Source organism: Alligator mississippiensis, chromosome 5, assembly GCF_030867095.1.
Source record: "Alligator mississippiensis isolate rAllMis1 chromosome 5, rAllMis1, whole genome shotgun sequence".
In the NCBI taxonomy this organism is placed as follows: Eukaryota; Metazoa; Chordata; order Crocodylia; family Alligatoridae; genus Alligator; species Alligator mississippiensis.
Genome location: NC_081828.1, coordinates 28,850,827 through 28,873,938, shown reverse-complemented (window position 1 = coordinate 28,873,938; position 23,112 = coordinate 28,850,827). Strand labels below are relative to the sequence as shown.

General features: G+C 41.7%; 1 protein-coding gene across 7 annotated transcripts in view; it reads left to right on the top strand.

Annotated features, from left to right (window-relative positions):
• COL24A1 (collagen type XXIV alpha 1 chain) overlaps positions 1-23,112 on the top strand; it is a 286,537-nt gene that overhangs the window by 261,398 nt on the left and 2,027 nt on the right. For 4 of the 7 annotated variants that reach the window (XM_059728015.1, XM_006277520.4, XM_059728016.1 and 1 more), the window contains 7 exons: positions 1,055-1,090; positions 13,377-13,412; positions 13,512-13,538; positions 15,270-15,335; positions 16,179-16,347; positions 18,068-18,177; positions 20,091-20,306. In XM_059728015.1, the coding sequence (XP_059583998.1) occupies positions 1,055-1,090; positions 13,377-13,412; positions 13,512-13,538; positions 15,270-15,335; positions 16,179-16,347; positions 18,068-18,177; positions 20,091-20,306 (660 nt within the window). Of the gene's footprint in view, positions 1-1,054; positions 1,091-13,376; positions 13,413-13,511; positions 13,539-15,269; positions 15,336-16,178; positions 16,348-18,067; positions 18,178-20,090; positions 20,307-23,112 lie in introns of those variants that run through there. The other 3 variants (XM_059728018.1, XM_059728017.1, XM_059728019.1) reach the window with 3 other exon arrangements.

Here is a 23,112-nt window from a genome sequence, read left to right as displayed (position 1 = left end):
GCCTGATTCTGCATGAGAATTCCCAGGAGTGTGCAGAATTGGGTCCCTCAAGGCCCTGGAACATCTGCCCATGACAGCCGGAGAGTACCCGCACTCTTCTGCCATGGAGTAAATAGTAGGGCTGTGCAAAGTTCCTGATTCGATTCGACAGACTCGGACCAATTTGGTGGCAGAATCTCCAAATCCAAATAGAATCAGAGAACACTTTAATCTCTCCGAATCGATTCAGAGAGATTAAAGTGTTACTATACAGCAGTAAATAGTTAATATGTATTTTACATGCATGTAACTAGAACAAAGAGTAAGAGGAGAAAAGAAAAACTGCTGTAGAGTTAGGATATTCTTTTCCATATTGTGGAAAAGATAACGCCATAAGTGTAGTTTCATTTCTTTCCATCTTTCTTCAAAGGAAGGATGATGATTCTTGCTCTAGAATTTCTTTTCACACTTGTGTACCACTATGAAGATTATTAATGAACTTAGACTGAGCCAGATAACATATTATAGCAAACAAAATGTTATAGCTGAGAGCTTGTTTTCAGCCCTGGTGGAAAGTCAGAATCAAGATGCAAAATTCTTTGCTCACAAGGTTAATTGCCAGAAGATTATCATCTCTAGAGATACAGTATGGATGCAGAATTAGTCAAGAGCAGAAATAGATGGAATTAAATAGGCAGAAAAGAGATGGATAATCTGCGTACTAATTTACTAATTATTTCCCATATCTTGAGCTAGAACAATAAAAGCGGATATGGAAAAACCTACAATATGTGATAGGTGGATTTTCTTACTGGCAGATAATACAAAATGCAGTCCATAACATGGATTAAGTATGATACAGAAGTTAGGTAAACAAGTAGCTGAAGATAAGAGAGAGACCCAAAATATAATTTTTTAACTAATTATGAAACAAAATCATTGCCCTAGTGCTGCATTTGAGTCAGTTGATATGAATGGGACTACTCAAATGAATAAAGTAATATAGATATGTGTTTACAGATCGAGGAGCAAAAATACTATAACTGTACTGTATTAATAGTTACTTTTTTTTCAGGGACCTAGGGGTGAAAAGGGCACAAGGGGTGAAATTGTAAGTAGAAACATTTTTTGTACTTAATTTATGAGTTGTATCTTACCACAAGAGTACTACAAGCAGCAGTCTGATCTACCATAGTTTCTCAACTAGATGGGAGCAAGAAAATCAGGACAATAAGTCAAAATCTTGAAATTTGAGAAAAAAGGTTTGGATCAATAAAAACATTATGTTTGGGTAATTTCAGAATGTATTGTTTTGCTTTTTATTTAATTTTATTTATGGAATGCAAATGAAAATTAAAAAAAAAACTGTTTTAACCTGAAAAATAAGGAACTTTTCATTTTGAAAATGTCCAGGTAGGAATGTTTTGGCAGTTTTGAAACCTTTTTTCCCCCAAATTTTTTTCAAAACTTGAAATTGGTTGAAAACAACCCTTTCCCATGGGAATGGAATTATGATGAACTGTCACCTTTTTTGGCTTGAAAATTATTTCAGTAAACATTTCTGACCAGCTTGACTGATAGAGTCCATGATTGCTGTCTGTCATCTCTTACAGCAGCTGTTCCATCTTCTCACTCTGTGCTTGAACATACTGCTCATTTACACAGCCCCTTTTTCCTCTAGCCACATAGTAATATATTTTAAAATATAAATGAATATATTTGAAATCTGTGCCAGCTTGGAATTGAGCTTGCATGTTATATTGTTATACCAATGTGTGATACCCAAATCCCTCATACCAAAATGCTACTTTCATAGGTTTCATAGGTTTCATAGGCATTAGGGCTGGAAGGGACCTTGGAAGATCATCGAGTCCAGCCCCCCGCCCAAAGGGCAGGACGTCAGCCGGGGTCATAGGATCCCAGCAAGATAAGCATCCAGTTTCATCTTGAAGGTGTTCAGTGAAGGCGCTTGAACAACCTCCGGTGGCAGGCTGTTCCAGACCTTGGGGGCTCGGACAGTAAAGAAATTCTTCCTTATGTCCAGCCTGAAACGACCTTGTAGTAGTTTGTGACCATTTGTCCTCGTCATCCCTTGGGGCGCTCTGGTGAACAAACGTTCCCCCAGATACTGGTGGTCACCCCTGATAAACTTATAGGTGGCCATCAGATCACCCCTGAGCCTGCGCTTTTCCAGGCTAAAGAGCCCCAGGGCTCTCAGCCTGTCATCGTAGGGTCTGCTTCCCTGACCTCTGATCATGCGCGTGGCTCTTCTCTGGACTCTCTCAAGCTTCTCCACATCCTTTTTGAATTGTGGAGCCCAAAACTGGACGCAGTACTCCAGCTGCGGCCTCACTAAGGCCGAGTACAGGGGGAGAATGACGTCTCGGGATTTGCTTGAGAAGCATCTATGGATGCAAGCCAGCGTTTTGGTCGCTTTACTAGCCGCAGCATCGCATTGCAGGCTCATGTTCATCTTGTGGTCAATGATGGCCACCAAGTCTCTTTCTTCCATAGTGCTAACCAACATAGCACTGCCGAGCCTATAAGGATGCTGCGGGTTTTTTTTCCCAAGGTGGAGAACCTTGCATTTATCGGTGTTGAACACCATCAGATTCTCATCCGCCCACTTGCTGAGCCTGTCCAGGTCAGCCTGGATCATCCGCCTGTCTTCTGGTGTGGATGCTTTGCCCCAAAGTTTGGTGTCATCGGCGAACTTGGCCAGTCCGCTTCTGACTCCAGTGTCCACATCATTAATGAAGATGTTGAACAGTATGGGTCCAAGGACAGAGCCCTGGGGGACCCCACTGGTCACAGGACACCACGATGAGTGACTTCCATCAATTACTACCCTCTGGGTCCGACCCCGGAGCCAATTTTCCAGCCAGTGGATCGTGGGGGACCCAAGGCGACAATTGGCCAGTTTCTCCAAGAGACGATCATGGGACACCAGATGGAAGGCTTTTTTGAAGTCAAGATATATGACATCAATCTCATCTCCCTTGTCCAGGTGATAGGTCACCTGGTCGTAGAAGGAAATGAGATTGGTCAAGCAAGACCTACCCGCAACAAACCCGTGCTGGCTATCCCTTAAGATGTTGGCATCGGCCAGTCCATTAAGGATGGCCTCCTTAATAAACTTTTCTAAGATCTTCCCCGGGATAGAAGTCAGGCTGATGGGCCTATAGTTAGCCGGATCCACTTTCCTCCCTTTCTTGAAGATAGGCACCACGTTGGCCTTCTTCCAGTCTTCGGGCACTACACCAGAGCGCCAAGAGTTTTCAAAGATCCGCGCTAGAGGCTGGGCTATGATGCTCGCCAGCTCCTTGAGTACCCTGGGGTGAAGATTGTCAGGGCCGGCTGACTTGAAGGTATCCAGCTTCTCAAGATGTTCCTTCACAAAGTCAGCATTAATGGAGGGCAGGGGATCACCCTCACCCGGACTTCCCGGCCCTGTAGCGGGCACGGGCGTCCCATGGGGCTGATGAAAGACCGACGCAAAGTACCTATTTAATAGGTTGGCTTTTTCCTGGGTGTCAGTTGTCAGTTGCCCCATCTGGTTCAGCAGGGGTCCAACGTTGCCCCTGCTTTTCCTCCGGCTCCCCACATATCTGAAAAAGGACTTTTTATTGTCCTTGATGCTCAAAGCTAGCTGGAGTTCAGTTGCAGCCTTGGCTTTCCTGGTCTGCTCCCTACAGGACCGGACCAGTGCAGAATAATCCTCCTTGGATTTAAAATGTCATCATCTAGATGATCTGGTTCTAGAAGCAAGTAAGTAGTTTGTTTCAGTGAAACGCATAAATAAATTTATTTATGCGTTTCACTGAAACAAACTACTTAATTGCCTCTAGAGAATCAGGAGCAAACATATACAAGAGCTGAGTTTCAGAGCATGCAGGCCAGCAACTGAAGGATTTCTGTTGTGTAAGCATGATAGCACTGATAATGGTACACACAATTCAAATCATTATCCTTTCTTATTAGCCTGCTGAGAATATTGTACTTGTTTCTTAAGTACAATATTCCTCTTTTTCTCGGCGGTCCTGCCAATCAGGGTACTGGGCCTCTCTAGCATGGGGAGGGCTCCTCTCAAGGGATCCCTGTCTCACCCCTACTGGGGCTGCCAACCTCCCTGGGACGTTGGCTGGGGAGCAACCTCACCCTCCAGCGTCCCTGCTGCTTTTCTCACTATTTCCCCGCTGTCAGGTTTTAAATCCGCTGGGCAGCAGTTTTTTATGACATCATCTGCTGGTGCCACCACCAGCCGGCAATAGAAGCGGCTGATAAACCACACCGGTGGCCCTTCTTAGCATGGCTCGCTCTTTCCTGGGGGAGATAAGTATTTCTTGTTTTCAGGGCTCTTTTTCCCTTTTCTCGGGCATATCGCCTCTGCCTTGGGTCCCGCCTTGGAAGGCCGCTCCGGCGCCTCCATTTTTATTCCCCTGGGACAGTATGATAACATTTTGAAATTATCATGTTTTCCAGTAGTTAGCCAATATAACCTTCCTCCTGTTATCTTTGTATTTCCTCTCCCCTTTCCTGCTATTGTTTTACATTCACTTCTGCTTCTGTTTCTTAAATCAGGTGGATGCTCTTTGTGTGCCCAGTGAGCATTCACAGAGGGAGACCTCAGTCCTAACCTAGGAACTCCTATAATAGATTTTATTGTAAGGCAATTTGAACATTACTACAAGAATTTAAGCTTTAAACTAAGTTAGCTCAAAATGTTTACATATTTTTGTGGCAGAGCACCTTTGGGGTGCTCGCCACTTTAGGGCTCTCATAGGCTCTGAGGGGAGCCTGTTTGGAGGAGTAGCAGGGGAAACATCCCCCATGTACCATTTAAAGGGGGAAGGTGTGTGGCAGGGCACTATTGGTGCCTGCCACTGTAAGACTTGGACCAAGTGGCCAGCAGGTGCTTAATTGTGGCAGCCATTTTAGAGCTCTGGCCACCCATATTAACAGGGCAGTTCACTGCTAGAGGGGAGGCAGTAGCATTGCCTGGCTGCAAGGCTGCTTGTATCTTCTTGGAGGTAAGGGAGGAGCTTTAAGGGATGGTTAGGAGGCTCCTGGTCTTGGGCATGACCTAAAACTGCACCCTGCTGGGAGCAGGTGGCCTGCTGGGGCTCTCAGTGGCACAGTAACCCCCAGGAAATGCCAGGAAATACCAGGCCAGTGATCACCCTGGTGAAAGGCGAGAAGGGGCACCTTAACCCTAGCACACACCTTCGGGTGGGTTTACATAACATCAGGGAGAGTTGGGACCAGGCACAGCTGCAGTCACCTGAGCCCTCTGCAGGGTGCAAGACCCCTGAGAGACTCTGAGGAGGGGGAGTGGGCGCCAGGCATGGCTGCAGCCACCTGAGCCCTCTGCGGGGTGCAAGACCCCTGAGAGACCCTGAGGAGGGAGAGTGGGGGCCAGGCACGGCTGTGGCCACCTGAGCCCTGTAGGGTGCAAGACCCCGAGGAGAGAGAGTGGGGGTCAGGCATGGCTGCAGCCACCTGAGCCCACCAGGGAGGGAAGCCCCATGGCCCCAAGTGAGGGGGAAGAGATGAGTAACCCCGAGTGAAGGGGGCAGTGTGGAGTCCCGAATGAAGGGGGGCAGAATATAGAGAGCACAATGATATGCTGCTCCAGGGGGGGAAGGAGAGGCCCTGTGAGACCCTGGAACACCAGTCATGGTGTAAGTTACCCTAGCTTCTACCACTGGGTAGGTTAACTCCTAGTAGGCGCCAGAAGGTGGACCCAAGAGAGTGAGAGGGCTAGTGGCAGAGGCCTGAGGTAGAATACTTTCAACAGGTCAATGCTGGGGCCAGGACCAGTATGGTCAAAAGGGCCAGGGGCCCACTGCGAGGGATGCCCAGAGCTGAGGGCCTGGGGTCCCAACTGGCCTTGGTGAGGCCAGGGCCTGTGTGGCCAAAGATCCCGGGGGGACCACGCCCGAGAGGGGAAATAGTTTCAGGGAGCTAGGCAGCCCAAATGAAGGCAGGGTACGCCGCCAGAATGGAGGGATCTTAGAGGAGTCCAGACTGGAGGATTCTGGGGCCCAGTGTGGGGCTGGTGAGATCAACATCTGCATGCTGTCTGCAAGGCACAGATAGTGCCCCCTGGCATTGGGGCATAAAATGGGCAGCCTCCCACCTTAATTAACATCTTCATTCATTAAGAACAAGGCATGGCAGGCGAGTCAGGTTGGGGGGCGTGCCCAAAGGCAAGTGGGGAACCTAGCACTGTGTCTAGGCAGGGAGTCCCACTTTAGCACAATTTTATTTTCTGGAACTCTCTTCTTTGATCCTAAAGCTCTTGAAGCAATTGTTACCTGAGAGACAAAACAAATACCAGGTTTCTCATTTCAGACTATTGTAAACTACCCTACATATTTAATTCCCATTTCCTTCTTTCCAATTCAGAAGAGTTGCCCACATAGAAGTCCTCTGTTAGGGCAGCATGGAGCTGAAAGTACTCTTATATTTGGAAACCCGTGCCAGTATTAATCATCAAGAAACAGTGGTATCCATTATTGTCACAAATATTATATTCCTAATTTCCTCTAATTAATGGACTCATCATACAAGACTTTTCAAGAGAATGATGTGCAGTTCTAAGCACTGGCTATATAGGTTAAACTAAAGCTACTGCGCATACCTAAGTAATCTTGAAAACTGCTCTGTAAAAGCAAAAATCAGGCACACATTTTTTGACAGCATAAAGCATTGAATTATGTCAGTGTCTCTTTTTGCTAAAAATACTTGTATGTTTTATCTTCTGTGGTCAATCTGTAGTCAAACAACAGGATTTTGCCATTATCACCATCACACTGCAATGCACCATAATAACTTTCTACAGTATAGTGTTTCCCCTAATTTACTTTTCTCTAAATTACACGTGGACCAATAGGATTCCAAACAGATTTGATTTTAGGACAGCAACTGGATGGTTCATCTTCTAATAATGGGAGTTCTGTGCTTTCTACATAAGGTTTTCTGCACAACTTTGGCCTAACAGCAAGGCTAGGGACAGACATTCAAAAAGCATGAGCCTGAATTGATTCAATCTTTGCGTATTAGTCTAACCTGGCTAGGCTGAACTGGTTTGTAACTGTACAGACATCCCAGAAATGCTGGCACATGCCTGCGATGGCTCAGGCTAGAAGCCGGGGAGTGCTAGAGCAGCCCTCCTTTCCCTTCCGCAGTGCTGAGGTAAAGGGGGGCACAGCTGGGCCCCAGCAGGAAGCTCTGATTAGGGAGGGCTTCCCTGCCTCCTGAGAAGCCCAGCAAGCAGTTGATAACACAGCGTTTATCACCCCTAAGTTAGTGTTTATCAGCCCATTAAGAAAACAAAGAAAGCAAAAGCTTCTCTTCATTAGTTCAAGCTCTTCTTAAACAACTTTTTCTAAGGAAGGAACAGAGAGACATTACCAGCTACTTGTTGATTAGCTCCAAAAAGCCCTAAGCAGACCTGTCTGCCTTTGTCTGGTCTCTTACAGCACGGTGTCTGGTCTCCCATAGCACAGACCATAGCCAGAATGTGGTATGCTAGCTCATGCTGAGAGGTGTCTGTGTAAGGCAGAAGGGAGGGGGGAATCCCTGTTTAAGCAGGGGGAGGTGGGGGAAGAGCAGGGGGAAGCCAGGGAGATGCCTGCAGTCTCTGCTGGAGCTCCAGCCAGGGAGCGGAGGGGAGGGGAGGGGCCAGCTCTACTGTGGAGCAGAGAGCCCCACCCAGCCCAGAGAGCATGCCAGGATGCTGGGGGTGTCTGGTTTATCTTAAACCAGCACCGAGTCTGGGACAGACATTGCATGAACTGGTTTGACCCAAATCAGTTAAGTCTGATACTACATTCAACCAGGTTTATCTCAAACTGGGTTCAGCCATTCTCAAACTGGTTTATATGCACTAAACATCTGTTCTGTTACAGGTTTAAACCAGTTCCAGATCACTTAAACAGATCTATATGTAACGTCTGTCCCTAGCCTAAGAGCCTACAGGTATCCTCTGCACTGAAATTAATTGTATCTTAGGGCATTTTTCCATGCACTCTAGGGGTGGGCAGGGCGTCACTTTAATTAAAGCATTCTGAGAGCTGCTCTAATTAAAGTGCCACCGTGTCTCATGTATCAGTATTCCCATGCTTCAAAATGGTGGCGGGGGCACTTGAACTAGAGCTCATTCAATGAGCTAGTTCAAGCACCCTGCCACCATTTTGAAACATGGAGATGCTGATACATGAAACATGGAGGCTGGCTGGAGCGTGGTAATTACCATGCTCCAGCAGAATCAATTAATTTAGTTCTTAATACATTTTTGAGTCTTAATTCATGTTTTAATACATCTGATAAATTAAGTCTTCTCTGACACACTGTAATTACAGTGCATTGGAGCAGCCTCTGCACTTGTTTACAGGCACCCTTAAGGTTTAAACATTAGTTCATAAGTTTTGACCATTTCACTGGAGCAAGAAGGCTGGAAATAGATGTCATCATATGAAATGGATCGGCTGTGCCAGGATGCTGTACATTATGCATTGATTTATTCCACAGACCTTTTATGTGTTTCCATATAATCTTTGAGAAAATGCAAAATACAAACATTTAGAAGCTACATCTCCTCCTAATTACCACAAGCATAAATCAAGACTATTTCTATCAAAATCAATGGTGTTAGAACAATATAAGGCTGGTGTATATGAGAAGATAAGCAATACCATATGTCCTGATTTTCAGAGGCAGAATACCACAAGTCACCTTAAAACCAGCTTACATTATGGATGTTCAGAACCCCTGCAAAGCAGACCCACAGACATAAGACCTTGACTGTGCAAACACTAACACACATGCTTAACTTTCAACATATGAGTGGAGCTATTGAAGTTATTAGATCTGCTCATGTGCTTTAAGTTAAGCATGTGCAAAATTTTTGTAGTATCTAGACCTTAAAGTATCAAAGAAAATTAAAAAAAAGGAGTTTTAGCCTTTGAACTTTTGTACTAGTGATCAAATTAAGTGCTTAAAAAGATTACAGAGCACATTACAAATAATTCATTCTGTTATTATAATTAAATTCTCTGTTTTTGTTATTAGGGACCTATAATTATACTGTTCTCACTTCTTTAGTTACTGTTTGATCACATTAAAGTTCAAATAGATTCATAAAGGTGATCCTGGACAGTCCAGAGGGACATTCTACAATTAATCTGTAAAATGTGCACTTTAACTTTATTCTGCTGCTGTATGTCATGAAGAAAGAGCATTTATAACATCAGTACAAGATTTCCAAAAGACTATTTGCAGTTTTGTTATATTTAAAGGGAACATAAAGGTAATTGATGTTGGCCTTTGAAGTTTTAATGCATTTAAGAAATCTAGTATACCCAAAGAGGGTTTATCCCAGGAACAATTGGCACTGCAGATTTACTTTTTCCACATGGGTTTCATTTGCAAAGAGATAGTGAATCAAGGCAGATGGAGTCACATCACCTATGAAATGCTTAAAATTAATCAGAACAATACAATTGTCAGTGAAAAGAAGGAGAAAAAACCCTCTGTAAATCTCAAGCATTTTAAGACTATGTTAAAGGCTTAAAATTGTAGAGCATATTCCAAAAATATAGAATTTCTACAGAATTGTTCAGTTATGTGAGAAATCTGCTGAAAGTTGTAAATCTCTGTATCCAGGACAACAACATCTGTTCATCAGAAATCAGTGTTTACTTAGACTGTTGAAGCTTCCGGATCTTGATATAACTTGGCTTTTGCATAATCGACTCCTGAACCAAAAAAATGAAATATCTCCTTACCTTGTGGAAAACATTCCACAAGTTTCTATTATTCCTATTCTTTCCCTTTTATACCAATAATAATATCAAATACATTTCACTAAACCTTATTAGAGTCCTGGAATATATATCTACTGGATTGATAGGTTCTGGAAGCAAATAGCAAATCTGCTGCTGATATTATTCATTAAATCCAAAAAGTCATTCAAAAGGTCAAATTCTCACCTGAAGTAAATCACCATAGCTCTCTTGAAACTAGTTAACTAACAGCAACTTGAGGCCATGTTCCAAAAGTAGTTATATGGAAGTCTTCTCCAACATCATTGCTGATAATACCTCTGCCATCAGTCTTGTAATAATAAATAATAGCAAGACTGTGTTGTGTTGACTTAAATTTAGATTCTCAGGGCACTTTAAAAGTTTTGTGCTACTAGCCTCAGAGGAGGAAAAGTAAGGTACAGAAGACTTAGGTGACTTGCCAAAATTACACAGAGTTAATCATATAACTGACATCTAAATCCTATTCCCCTACACTGGCCATTAATCAATGACAGTGAATGTTGTAAAATGACAGTGAATGTCGGTTTGCAGGATGAAGGCAGTGGCTTATAGTGTTGAAAATGTATACAGCAAATGAAATAAAAAAGCTGGAGCCTACTGACAAAATGCAGCAGTTGAAAAGCTGTATCCCCCTGATGAGTATGCCCCCGCCTGTCTTTTCATTAAAGGTACGCAGAGACTAAGCCTAAACAGAAACAGATACCTTCAGTTCTGCATCTCCTCCAATATTACTGTAGAGACATTTATAGAGCCATGCAGGTCTGGGGGCGTAAAGTCTATATAGCAGCTCTGAGTGAAAATCAGAATGCTGTCTCAGCTGCCTGCTGTGTGCTGTCTCTCATGAATTTTATGTCCCATCTTTACATCTCAGGACTGATAACATGAAAAGTTTTAGTTACCCAAATGAGTAAGTCCTATCTGCTCAGCCATCCTTTTATTTAAATAGCTATCAGTCTAGTGTAGGATCGAATCCTGCATATTTTGCATTATCCCAAATTCTTATTGAGATACAGAATCAGGCTCATAGTTTTATTCAACACAAGGATGCTTCTTGTATAAATATTTGTTTTGAAATATCAGATGAGATGTTCCTTGTGGGTGTGTTAAGAAAAGAACTAATGCAATAGTTTATTACCATAATGAGATACTGGGCAGGTCTGCTCTAGAATCCTTCCCTGGTATAGTAATGCTCCTTAGGTATGTGATTGATTGATTTATTTATATATTTTTATACTGGCAAAAAGCTTTACTGCTGGTGAAGTTACACTGACATAAAATGCTTTTCCTAGGAAAATTTATTTTCCCTGGGGAACTTGTATAATTTCAGCTAGGAAGAGCACTTATAAACTTCAGTGTACACCAGTATATTGTCTTTGCCAGGTATGCCCTTTGTCTTCCATGTTGCATTCTCTCTTTTGCTAGTATTAGGCTGCTAGTACCTGCTTCTTTCTTCTGTTCAAAGTTATTGTTATGATTATTTGTATTACAGCAGCACCTAGAGGTCTCCAGTATGTGCAGACCAAGGAACAGAGTTAAAAAGGGAAATGAAATTTTGAATGCGTAATATAATTAATAATGCGTAATAAGATTTAATTACACTTTTCTTGAAAAAACAAATGAGTATTAATCAATGGAATAATTAGCTATATAGGAGAGGCAGAGGGAAGAATGCCTTTGGGAAGATAAGTCTGGGTTGAAATGCAAGGTGTAGAATTTTTCTCTTGACTTTTCTGCTTTATGTTGTAGTTTTGTGGTGTTGTCAACATTACCCCCTAAGGAAAAGCCCTTGCTGGCTTTTCCTCCTGCTGTTTAATATGCACCCTTCAATGAGATTTCTCAAGATTAGGCACAATGACACACTTTTTCCAATAGTTGGAAAAAGTACAAGAAAAGCCTGCGTTACCATTGCTGAAAATGTACTTTTTCTGTGGATAAGACAGAATTTATCTAAAGTACTCTGAGAATCTATATTTAAGTCAACACAACATAGTCTTGCTATTATTTATTATTACAAACTGATGACAGAGGTTTTATCAGCAATGATGTTGGAGAAGACTTCCATATGACTACTTTTGGAACATGTCCTCAGCTGCTGTTAGTTAACTAGTTTCAAGAGAGTTCTGGTGTTTTACTTCAGGTGAGAATTTGACGATTTGAATGACTTTTTGGAGAATTTGACCATTTGAATGACTGGATAAGAAATTTTACTTTATAGTAAGGAAGCCTTCATAAACAGTTTATTAAAAGTTAACAAATGACTGCCAGGCTGAACAATTATTGCTGAGTCTAACAGGTCAGCAAATTCCTTTGAAACATCTCTAACACTTTGTGTTGATATGCTTACAAACACATACTGTTTGGCTAGGGACAGATATTCAAAAAGCCTGAGCCTGAATTGATTCAATCTTTGCAGGTTAGTCTAACCTGGCTAGGCTAAATCAGTTTTGTAACCAGATAGGCATCCCAGAAATGCAGGCACATGCCCACAGTGGCTCAGGCTAGAAGCTGGGGTGGGGGGAGGGGGGGAGTGCTAGAGCAGCCCTCCCTTCCCTTCCATAAGACGGAGCTGAGGGGGGTGTAGCCAAGCCCTAGCAGGATGCTCTGATTATTCCCCCCCAACCTCCTAAGCAGCCCAGCAGGGAATGTTTATTACCTCTAACTCAGTGTTTATCAACCAATTTAGAAAACAAAGCCTCTCTTCATTAACTAATGGAGCTCTTCTTAAACAGCTCTTCTAAGGAAGAACATTAATCTACCTGTTGATTAGCTCCAAAAGCCTGTTTGCCTGTTGTCTCCCACAGCACAGACCATAGCCAGCATGTGGTCTGCTAGCTAATGCTGAGGTGTCTGTGTAAGGCAGAGGGGAGTGGGGAATAATTCCTGCTTAGCGGGGGGAAGCCAGGCAGATGCTCTGTGCCTGCAAGTCTCTACCAGAGCTCTGGCCAGGGAGCAGAAGGGAAGGGGCCAGCCCTGCTATGGGGCAGAGAGCCCCACCCAGCCCGGAGAGCATGCCGAGATGCTGGGGTTGTCTGGTTTATCTTAAACCAGTAAAGGCTCTGACACAGACATTGCATAAATCAGTTTGACCCAAATCAGTTAAGTCTGATACTACATTCAACCAGGTTTATCTCAAACCAGTTTCAGCCATTTTCAAACTGCTTTATATGCACTGAACATCTGTTCTGTTACAGGTTTAAATCAGTTTCTGATCACTTAAACTGATTTATGTGTAATGTCTGTCCCTAGCCTTTATGTCTGTAATATGCTTATCACATCTGTTAATTTTTTATTAATCGTTTCTGTGCTATTCAAAATGTATCCTTAACATCAACCATAACTGGACAAACAAAGGGCCGCCAGCATATTTTACAAGAACTAAATTCACCTTCAAAAGATACACAGCATAGTACATTCAGGAATGGAGAAAAATGGTCTACAGCTTTGTCAAAGATTCTTTGTGCAGATCACAAGTGTCTACACTTCACTATATAGTGGTGTTTGCTGATTTGTTGTTGTTGTTTATTAATGCAGTGCCTCTTTTAACAATTGCATTTTATTTTCTCATAGGGTCCTCAAGGACTGAAGGGTCATCCAGGTCCACCTGTAAGTGTGGATAGCACCATTTTATATAACCTTCCCTTGCATGCATAATTGAAAGACACTTGCAGTAGATTCTAATACCTGATTCCTCTCCTTTTGTAGGGTCTACCTGGACCACCTGGGCCCAGAGTAAGTTTCAACACTGTTTTTTACAGTATGCTACAGTACAATGCAAGCCCTCATTGTTGCAAAGAAAAATGTTGAGGCCCTCTTCATAGGTATTGCTTTCTTCAGCATCTTAAGTAAAACTGAAATGTTCTTTCATATAAATCTAATAAATAAATAAACTAATAAATAGTATCTATTGCTTTAATGTGGAAGCTGACAATGGTTTCTAATCCTTTTACCTCACACATTTCAGCTCTAGTTGTCAGCTACGTCGTTTAGTCTTAAGCAAAATCTAGGCTTATGCTCACAAACTTGGGTATGATGGTGCCCAGGCTCTGAGAACAACCTTTGGTTATGTTTGTATGGTAAAGTCCCTAGTGCCAGCACCCTCAAGCACACTGACTTTCTTTGGTGGACAGCTTCCTAAATCCAGAAGCAGATTAGATCATACTGTTTGTTGTGGATCTTTTTTGTGCACCTTTTTCTATTTACATAAATAGGCTTGTATAAGAGCTATACATGTGTTACGTTACACTGATGGGAGGACTAGTTTGAATCATAGAATCATAGGGCTGGAAGGGACCCCAAAGGATCATCAGGTCCAGCCCCCTGCATGAGCAGGAAAGACATCTGGGATCAGACAACCCCAGCCAGATGACCATCCAGTCTTCTCTTGAAGACCTCTAGGGTAGATGACTGCAGTACCTCTGGAGGGAGCTTGTTCCATAGTCTGGACACCCTAGTTGTAAAGAAGTTTTTCCCAATGTTCAGCCTGAAACTATCTTTCAGGAATTTGTGGCTGTTGTTTCTAGTTTTCCCCCAGGACACCCTGGTGAACAGTTGTTCACCGAGCCCCTGATGTACGCCTCTGATATAGTGGTGAGCCGCAATCAGGTCCCCTCTCAGCCTTCTTTTCTTTAGGCTGAGGAGTCCAAGATCCCTCAGCCTTTCCTCATATGGCTTGCCATACAAGTCCCTAATCATGTGGGTGGGGACCCTATCAAGCTTTAGCACATCCTTCTTGAAGTGCAGCGCCCAGAACTGGACACAATACTCCAGCTGCGGCCACACCAATGTTGAGTAAAGTGGGAGAATCACTTCTTTGGATTTACTGGAGATGCACTGCTGGCTCATATTTATGCTGGGGTCTATTGTTACCCCCAGATCCCTTTCATTTGTAGTGCTGGTCAGGTTAGCGATGCCCAGCCTGTAGGTGCGCTGGGGGTTCTTCCTTCCCAGATGCAGCACTTTGCACTTCTCTATGTTGAATCTCACCTGGTTCCGTTCTGCCCAACATGCCAGTCTGTCTAGGTCTGCTTGTATCTGCACCCTATGGGCCAATACATTATTGCCATTGATAGTATCATTCTCTTTCAGGAATATACTTGTGAAAAGAAAATAAAGTGATATATTTTTACCTCTATAATCATTTTAGACATTTCATTCTTCCATTTTTTCTGGGGGCTTTGTCTTTTTAAAAATAAGAATTCAAATAGTATGCGAATCAGTGGTTGCAAAGCATTTTACTAACATAATAAAAATGCCTTAAATATTTTGGCGAAATAGGCTTTTTTGTCCTTTGAGATCAGTATACCTTATCTGAACTATGTTTTTTACCCAGAGACTTGTATAGGATCCATCAATTAAACCAATATGTTCCTTCAACAACACCAGGAAAATTTACAACCTTAGTTGTAGAATGTTCTCTATTGCTATTACTGCTTCTCTGAAAAGATTTTTGTTGTAATGCAGAAACAAATGGACATCAATGCTGCTATTCAAGCCTTGATCGAATCAAATGCTGCACTACAGATGGAGGTAATATATTTTACTTTATTTACCTTGGCACATAGAGAGTATCCAAATTAAAAAGAGTTCGTTTGAAGCCAAAACAGGGATCCTTCACAAAGATTTTATTTTAAACGCATTGAAAATTCAGAAACTATTTTGTAAAGAAAAAAAATGTATAATATGATGAAATGCAACTGGATATATAGAACACAATATACCTTATGTCAAGGTAAATAGAAAACCCCATAGTAATCCTGTTGTTTAATCATGATTAACAATGAAAGAAAGGCATTATACAATATTATACAACATTATATAATATGAGGTTTATATCTTCAACTTCATATCTGAAGATGAGAACCGTTTAGGCTCTGATCCAGCAAATACTTATATGTAATCTTAATTTCTTGCAGTTATGTAGTCCCATTGACTGTTTACCCATTGAGATTACATGTGTGAATTTAAGTGTAATTGTACATGTTTGCAGGATTGGGCCCTACGGCTTGACTTTACTGTTCAAAATTTGAGAATGCAAAGCATCACTTATTAAATATCTTAATTTCTTTTCTTCTTTTCTTTTTTCTGTTTTCAAATTTCATGTCAATGTTTTATAACAATGTATTTGCATGATTTTAACTCGACTCCAATTTCTTTGCTCCAATATATATATATATATATATATTTAATGTACTAATTTGTTTTAATGTGAATCAATCATTCTTAATTACCTCATATCTGGATGGCTGCATGTATCACAAACACCTTTCATTTCTCTCTGGATCTTCAATGGGCACTTAATTTAACTGCATGTGCTATTGCTATGGTATTTCTTTGTGCTAACACACTTGCTAATGAATGACCCCTTGACAGAGGTACCAGAATACTGAAGTAACGTTTCTAGATCACAGTGCAGAGATATTCAAAACATTACACTACCTTAGCAACTTACTGCAAAGTATCAAGAACCCCCTTGGCACCCGAGATAATCCAGCACGCATCTGCAGGGATCTGCTTAACTGTGAACGGAAAGTGTCAGATGGTGAGTATTTGTGTTGCTCAAATCCTCACTGTCACTACAGTTAGATTATCTTCTTTCCACATGTTAATTTTTTCAGAAAAAAATGTAATGAGTAGCGTTATAAAGATAAAATATCTTTAAAATAAAGATATATTTTTATATTTCTGAATATTATTTGCAATCACATGACTATCTGAAACTGATTTGGTCTCTGTGGGTGGTAAAAAAAAAATGCTGCTTCCAGGTTATTCCAGAGATGAACTCATTATGAGTGGCAAAACCTTTAAAATAATCTCACACTTGCACTTTCTCATTGAAACAATGGTTCGTGTTGGTGTAAAGCAGGAGTAACTCATCTGAAGTCATCTGATGTATAGCTGGTTAAAACAAGGCTTAGTGATTTAGCCTGGAAATATCAAAGGATCTTAAGAAAGTGATACAAAAAATGAAAACTCTTGGTTCCAAAATGATACCTTTTATTAGACCAACTGGAAAATAGCAAGAAAATTGTCCCTTTCTGCAAGCTTTCGGGATCAAAGTCCCTTTGTCAGGCTCTGGGAAAAGTGTAGATGGTACAAGATGGTAGAAAGTTCCCTTAGGTAGGAAGTAAACTTCATTTTTGCACAGAGGGAGCTGAAGATGGAAGGCTGTCCCTCTGGGTCCATGAGAGTGTGTGAACTGTGTTGAGTAGCTCTTTGATGTGTTGATCAGGTAGAATTCCTTCCCTGGAGGTGTCAGGTGGCAGGCAGGGAGGTAAAAAAACTTCTTTGTTGTTCTGCAATGAAATTTAAAATCCAAACTCAGCTAAAATTCGGGATCTTCCATGTTTCAGGGGTATACTTGGTAGCCGTGTTGGTCTGAGACAAAAAGACAGAAAAAACTAGAACTCTTGGTTCCAATCCTTAAGAAAGTGAGGCACCCAACTCCCACTGAATTTCATTTCCATTCATTCAGCTTCATTCATATTTAATTCCTTCATGTCCTTTTGAAAATCCAAGCTTTAATCTGTCCATCTATGTTTATCTCCTCTGCCTTTTACCATGTTACATTTACTTGTACCTGTTAACAATTAGTCACAGATTTATTGTTCTAAATTTGAAGGTGAATGATATTTTCAGAATTATAAATATATTTTCTAACACTAGGACACTAACTCCTAACACCACATTCACAGGGATTTGTATTTCAACAGAACTGTCCTATATTGCTTAAACTGGCACAAATCTGTTTGTTTTTCATTAATTTGATGTATACAGACTGAATGCAAGATGTATCTTATGCTGATAAATTAGAGTTTTCTGCTTACCCCAAGACCCTCAGGATTTGCAACTTGATAGAGTTGGTCATATTGGCCTAAGTAGTAACAGCATTATTCTGTTTCACTTTATGCATTCAAATGGAAGACTTCCAGCCACACAGCTGCTATTTTTGGCATTTACATGCAGTTTGCAATCCTGCTACATGTGCAAAGTGGACACACAAATACCCACATGATTACTGAACATAGCTCCTTATATGTGTATGTTGAAAAGGACACAAAAAAGAAGATGAAACCATTGTATTCACTTTGTACCTCAGTGTAAGCATTTTGCTTCTGGTTATAAACACAGGGTAACTCTAGTAAAGTCAAAGCCAATCTAAATTTAGTAATCTAACATTCACCCCAAATTGTGGAAAGTTGGCATTCTTTAACAGCAGTTATATCTTTCTCTCCTTTCTCTCTGGGATTATAAATTGTTAGGAAAATACTGGATTGACCCAAATATTGGCTGTCCTTCTGATGCCATTGAGGTTTTCTGTAACTTCACTGCTGGTGGCCAGACATGTTTATCACCTGTCTCTGTGACAAAGGTAGGCATTGCTTCTCAGTGGAATATGCTTCTGTGTTTAACTCTGAACAATAATTTACTTCATGATTACCTTGGCCAGTTTTATAAGTGTTGGCCTATTAATTTTGCCATAAATTAGATCCATCTCTGTTTAATCCAATTGTTTAATGTGTTTCTACTTTTGTACGTCTCCCTGTTTATCTTTCTATATATCTATAGAAAGAGTATATATTCTATATATTCTTTAGCTGTAGTATTTAAAGTGGTCCCCCTTCACTGTGTTGCCCACTTCAGCAGTCACAAAGATGGTAGGAGACAGAGTATACCCATGTATTTTTTACAGTGTCCATTTATTTATTTTAGCACTTTTTGAAAAATTTAACAATGCAAAATGTAAAAACATTTCAGAATTGCATATAGACAGCCTAAATAGCCATCATTTAAGACAGGTAAAATCCTCTTTTAGTAATACTGACATCATTGCAATAGTATTGACAAAAGGGTTGCTGCTCTTGAACATGTAACTAAATTGTTAGGTACAAAGCAGTTTCTCCTCCTGTCATGAAATGCATGTTCACATATTTTAATTTACATTTGGATCTTAAAGAAACCAATTTAATGTTCTGTGTACACACACACACACACGTAATTTTACCTCCTGAAGAGTGCCACAGACATCTTTGGAGCTATGAGAGAGATGGTCCGTTGGAAGAAAAATCCAAGAGGTTCCCTTCACTGAGTTTCTCCTATATTGTTAGGTGTGTGTGAGGGGACCAGGGGGTGGAGAGTTGTGGGGAGGGTCTTTCCTTCTAATTGAATGAGCCACAGTCTTCCCCTAACTGTATGGATCCACTGGGATTCTGTCTGCTTCAGGACCTGGGGCTTCATGCCAGCTGAGTCCCCAGCATGCTCTATTCCTATCCAGCAACCAAATCTGTTGGATCTGCATTACTAGTGACCCCCAACCTCCCCAGCCACAGTTGAGTGATATAGTGTGAGCAGAACAATGAATGAGAGTTAGGAAGTTCTGAACTCTGCTCCAAAACTTCCAACTGACTTTGTGCATGTGTTTGTTTGAATCACTTATACAAGAAGTTTTCTCATCTGGAAAACAAAGCCAGCTACCTACCTTTTCCTGCACTATAGTGATGTTGTAACCATTAAGTAATTATTGTTTAAAATTCATTTAAAAAGTGTTAGTATTGAGAGGGTCCAGAGGAGGGCCACTCGCATGATCAGGGGGCAGCAGGGCAGGCCATACGAGGAGAGACTAGAGGACCTTAACCTATTCAGCCTCCACAAGAGAAAGCTGAGGGGGAATCTGGTGACAGTCTACAAGTTCACCAGGGGAGATCAGCAGGGAATAGGAGATACCCTGTTCCTCCAAGCACCACATGGGGGTAACTATGAATAACAGCCACAAGTTGATAGACAGCAGGTTCAGGCTAGACATCAGGAGGCATTACTTTACAGTTAGGGCGGCTAGGACCTGGAACCAACTTCCAAGGAAAGTGGTGCTCGCTTCTACCTTGGGGGTCTTTAAGAGGAGGCTGGATAGACACCTGACTGGGGTCATATGACCCCAGCATCCGTTCCTGCCCAGGGCAGGGGGTCGGACTTCATGATCTGTTTAGGTCCCTTCCGACCCTAGCTACTATGATACTACTATAAGAAGGTATGCATTATATAGACTTGTATACAATAATGTGCAATCATTATTATGATAATTATGCGTTCCAAATTTCTCTCTAACCAACAAACTTCTTGAAGAAAGCCAGAGATGTGCACTTTGCTTTGTGTCCCGCATTAATGAATAGAGCTAATATTCAGTATAAATGTCACATTTATATGCCAAGTCTTTCTAATTGCACTCTCACCGTTGTACACAGTACAGCTGCATGTCTATCAATGCACATGTCTTTTTTTTTTCCTTAGTTGGAGTTTGGAGTTGGAAAAGTGCAGATGAATTTTCTTCATTTACTGAGCTCAGAAGCAACCCATACCATCACAGTTCACTGTCTGAACACACCGGTATGGGGAATAAATGAGGCAGGTGCCCAGAAAACATCTGTTAGCTTCAAGGGATGGAATGGTCAAGTGTTTAAAGCAAATACACTACTTGAACCAAAGGTGCTTCTGGATGAGTGCGTGGTAAATACAATTTGGTATCATTAACCTAATGGTGGAGTTTACCAACCTTTCCTCAGTGAAACTTGTTTGTATGCTCATACATATATGTCATCTAGATATTATTCAACACATGAAGCTGACTTCCTTTTATGTCATTTACAAGTGTGTCAATGTGTCAGCCATTTGATATGTTCCAGAGTATATCCAGTGCTACCAGAAAATGCATTTGGGCAGGGAATCCACTCTTGCTCTTAGGATTAGATCCCATGCTCCCTCTTGTTAATCCTACCAGGATATGAGAGATGACAAACCAGAGACAGAAAATCCTTCAGGAAACCAAGGATCAGTCAGACTTGCTGTGAAAGCAGAGGCTGAGGCATAAGTTGTTGGTAGTATCTGAATAAAGCTAAACCACAGGAAGGGGCAAGTTCACAGAAGGCAGAAGACTATTACTAATGACAAGTATCATTAGTTTCAGTAGCTGTCTCAGGTATGTCGTTATGTAATAAATTGAAGGTAGAGAGAAAATGAAACTTTCGTTGCTTAATACATTCCATATTTTGGACTTTTATTGGGAAAAATCAGAATATTTAATCAATTTCCAGTGGTTATTAGATCAACTCTATTTGCAGGCAAGATGTTCCCTTAAATCACTGGTTCTTATAGAACTCAAAATAATTCCTATTTTTATTACAGCAGCTGAAAAACATTGAATTCTCTTTTGTGCTAAGTAGAATGAAGGTTGTAGCATTGTCATGTAATCCTTCCATATGTGGAACTCCTAAAATCACAGGGAGATTTGTATGCAGATAGATAATGTGATGTTAAACCCTAGAAAACTATCATATGGGCATAAAATGCCACCAAAAAATAGAACTGTAAACCCACTAACACATGTAATATTTTTATAACCTCTGTGGTGTAAGCAACTAGGTACAAGGAAAAATCAGGCCCTCCTGATAAAAATGTGTCAAGAATTCTCCAGTGTGTTCCTGGAGAATATAAGCCACTAACAGTGACAGAATCATAGAATTATAGAAAATTAGGGTTGGAAGGGACCTCAGGAGGTCAGTGCCATGGCAAGGAAGTTTGGCATCTGAGGCAAAGCCCACAATGGCAGTCGACTCTTGTCCCGCACACAGATTTGGGGGGCACATGCCCCCCATGCTTGCCCGCGAGTGCATGCAGCAGCGGGAGCCACTCTTCCCCACCATCCCCACACCCTGCCCCAAATGAGCTGCTTGCAGCTCTGTCCCACACCCCGCCCCAGCTAGGCAGTGCCTATTAGTGCCCCTTTGCTTCAGCACGGGGTGGTCTCCCTTCTCCCCCTCCTCCCTTGCTAACAGCACTGCAGGAGGTCATTTAGTCCAACACCCTGCTCAAAGCAGGACCATCCCCAACTACATCATCCCAGCCAAAGCTTTGTTAAACTAGGTCTTAAAAACCTTCAAGGATGGAGGTTCCACTATCTCTCTGGGTAACCTATTCCAGTGTTTTACTGCCCTCCTAGTGAGAAAGTTCTTCCTAATATCTAACCTAAACTTCCCTTGCTGCAACTTGAGACGATTGCTCCTTGTTCTGTCATCTTCCACCACTGAGAACAGTCTAGCTCCATCCTCTTTTGAACCCCCTTTCAGATATTTGAAGGCTGCTATTAAATCCCCCTTCAGTCTTCTCTTCTGTAGACTAAACAAGCCCGGTTCCCTTAGCCTCTCTTCATAAGTCATGTCCCCCAGCCCCCGCACCATTTTTGTTGCCCTTAGCTGGAGTCTCTCCAATTTGTCCACATACTTTCTGTAGCGGGGGGCCCAAAACTGAACACAGTACTCCAGATGTGGCCTCACCAATGCCAAATAGAGGGGAATAATCACTTCTCTTGACCTGCTGGCAACACACCTACCAATGCAGCCCAGGATGCCATTAGCTTTCTTGGCAACAAGGGCACACTGCTGCCTTATATTCAGCTGCAGCTATCCACTGTAATCCCCAGGTCCTTTCCTGCAGAGCTGCTGCCCAATCAATCAGTCCCCAGCCTGTACTGGTGCATGGGACAGCTACTGAAAAGTGCCATTTTCGTGTGAGATTCTGTGAGATCTTCCTCTCTTCCTGCATGAAAACTATGCAGATTTTCTGCAGAATTTTACACATTACTCTTTACAGGGATTTCACTTGTAAGTGATCTCCACTGCTGCTTTGCCCAGTTAGGCAAGCAAGGAGTGGCTGCACCCACAACTTTTTCAGCTGAAGACAAAGTGATATTGTTATTGTATACATTTTATAACAATAGTATTGAGATTTTAAAAAATAATCAAAACAAAGTTCATGGCAAAGGTTGTTCCCCATAATTCTTAAAAATACCTCCTAAAGCCATGAAGGAACCTATAGAATAAAAAAGTATCTTTGTCTCAGTTCAAGTCTTCATCAGGACTTATAGTAAGTTAGACTTTTAAGAAATGCTTTTCTATCAGTGCATGGGAAACAGCCTTTGTAAAATTATAGAAGTCCTGCAAGCACTGATGAGAGAAGAGTTGCCTACATGTCACATACCTCTCTCCCCCACCCCAATAAGACATGTGCCTTGTTTTGGGAAGGCAGAATGAAGAAAAAATATTTTTCCAGTCATATCCTGGCTGAATCCTGACCACAGGGGATCCTGACTGCATGACTGAATCCTGACTAGCACTGCTCAGGCAAAAGCTAGCTTTAACCCTTTCATAGTTGCTGCCATATTAGCAGTAGCTTTTGGCTGAGGAGTCAAAAGCTGCTGTCAATTCAGCAGTGTCTGTGAAAGAGTTAAAACTAATGCCAAGCAGTGCATTTCATCCCT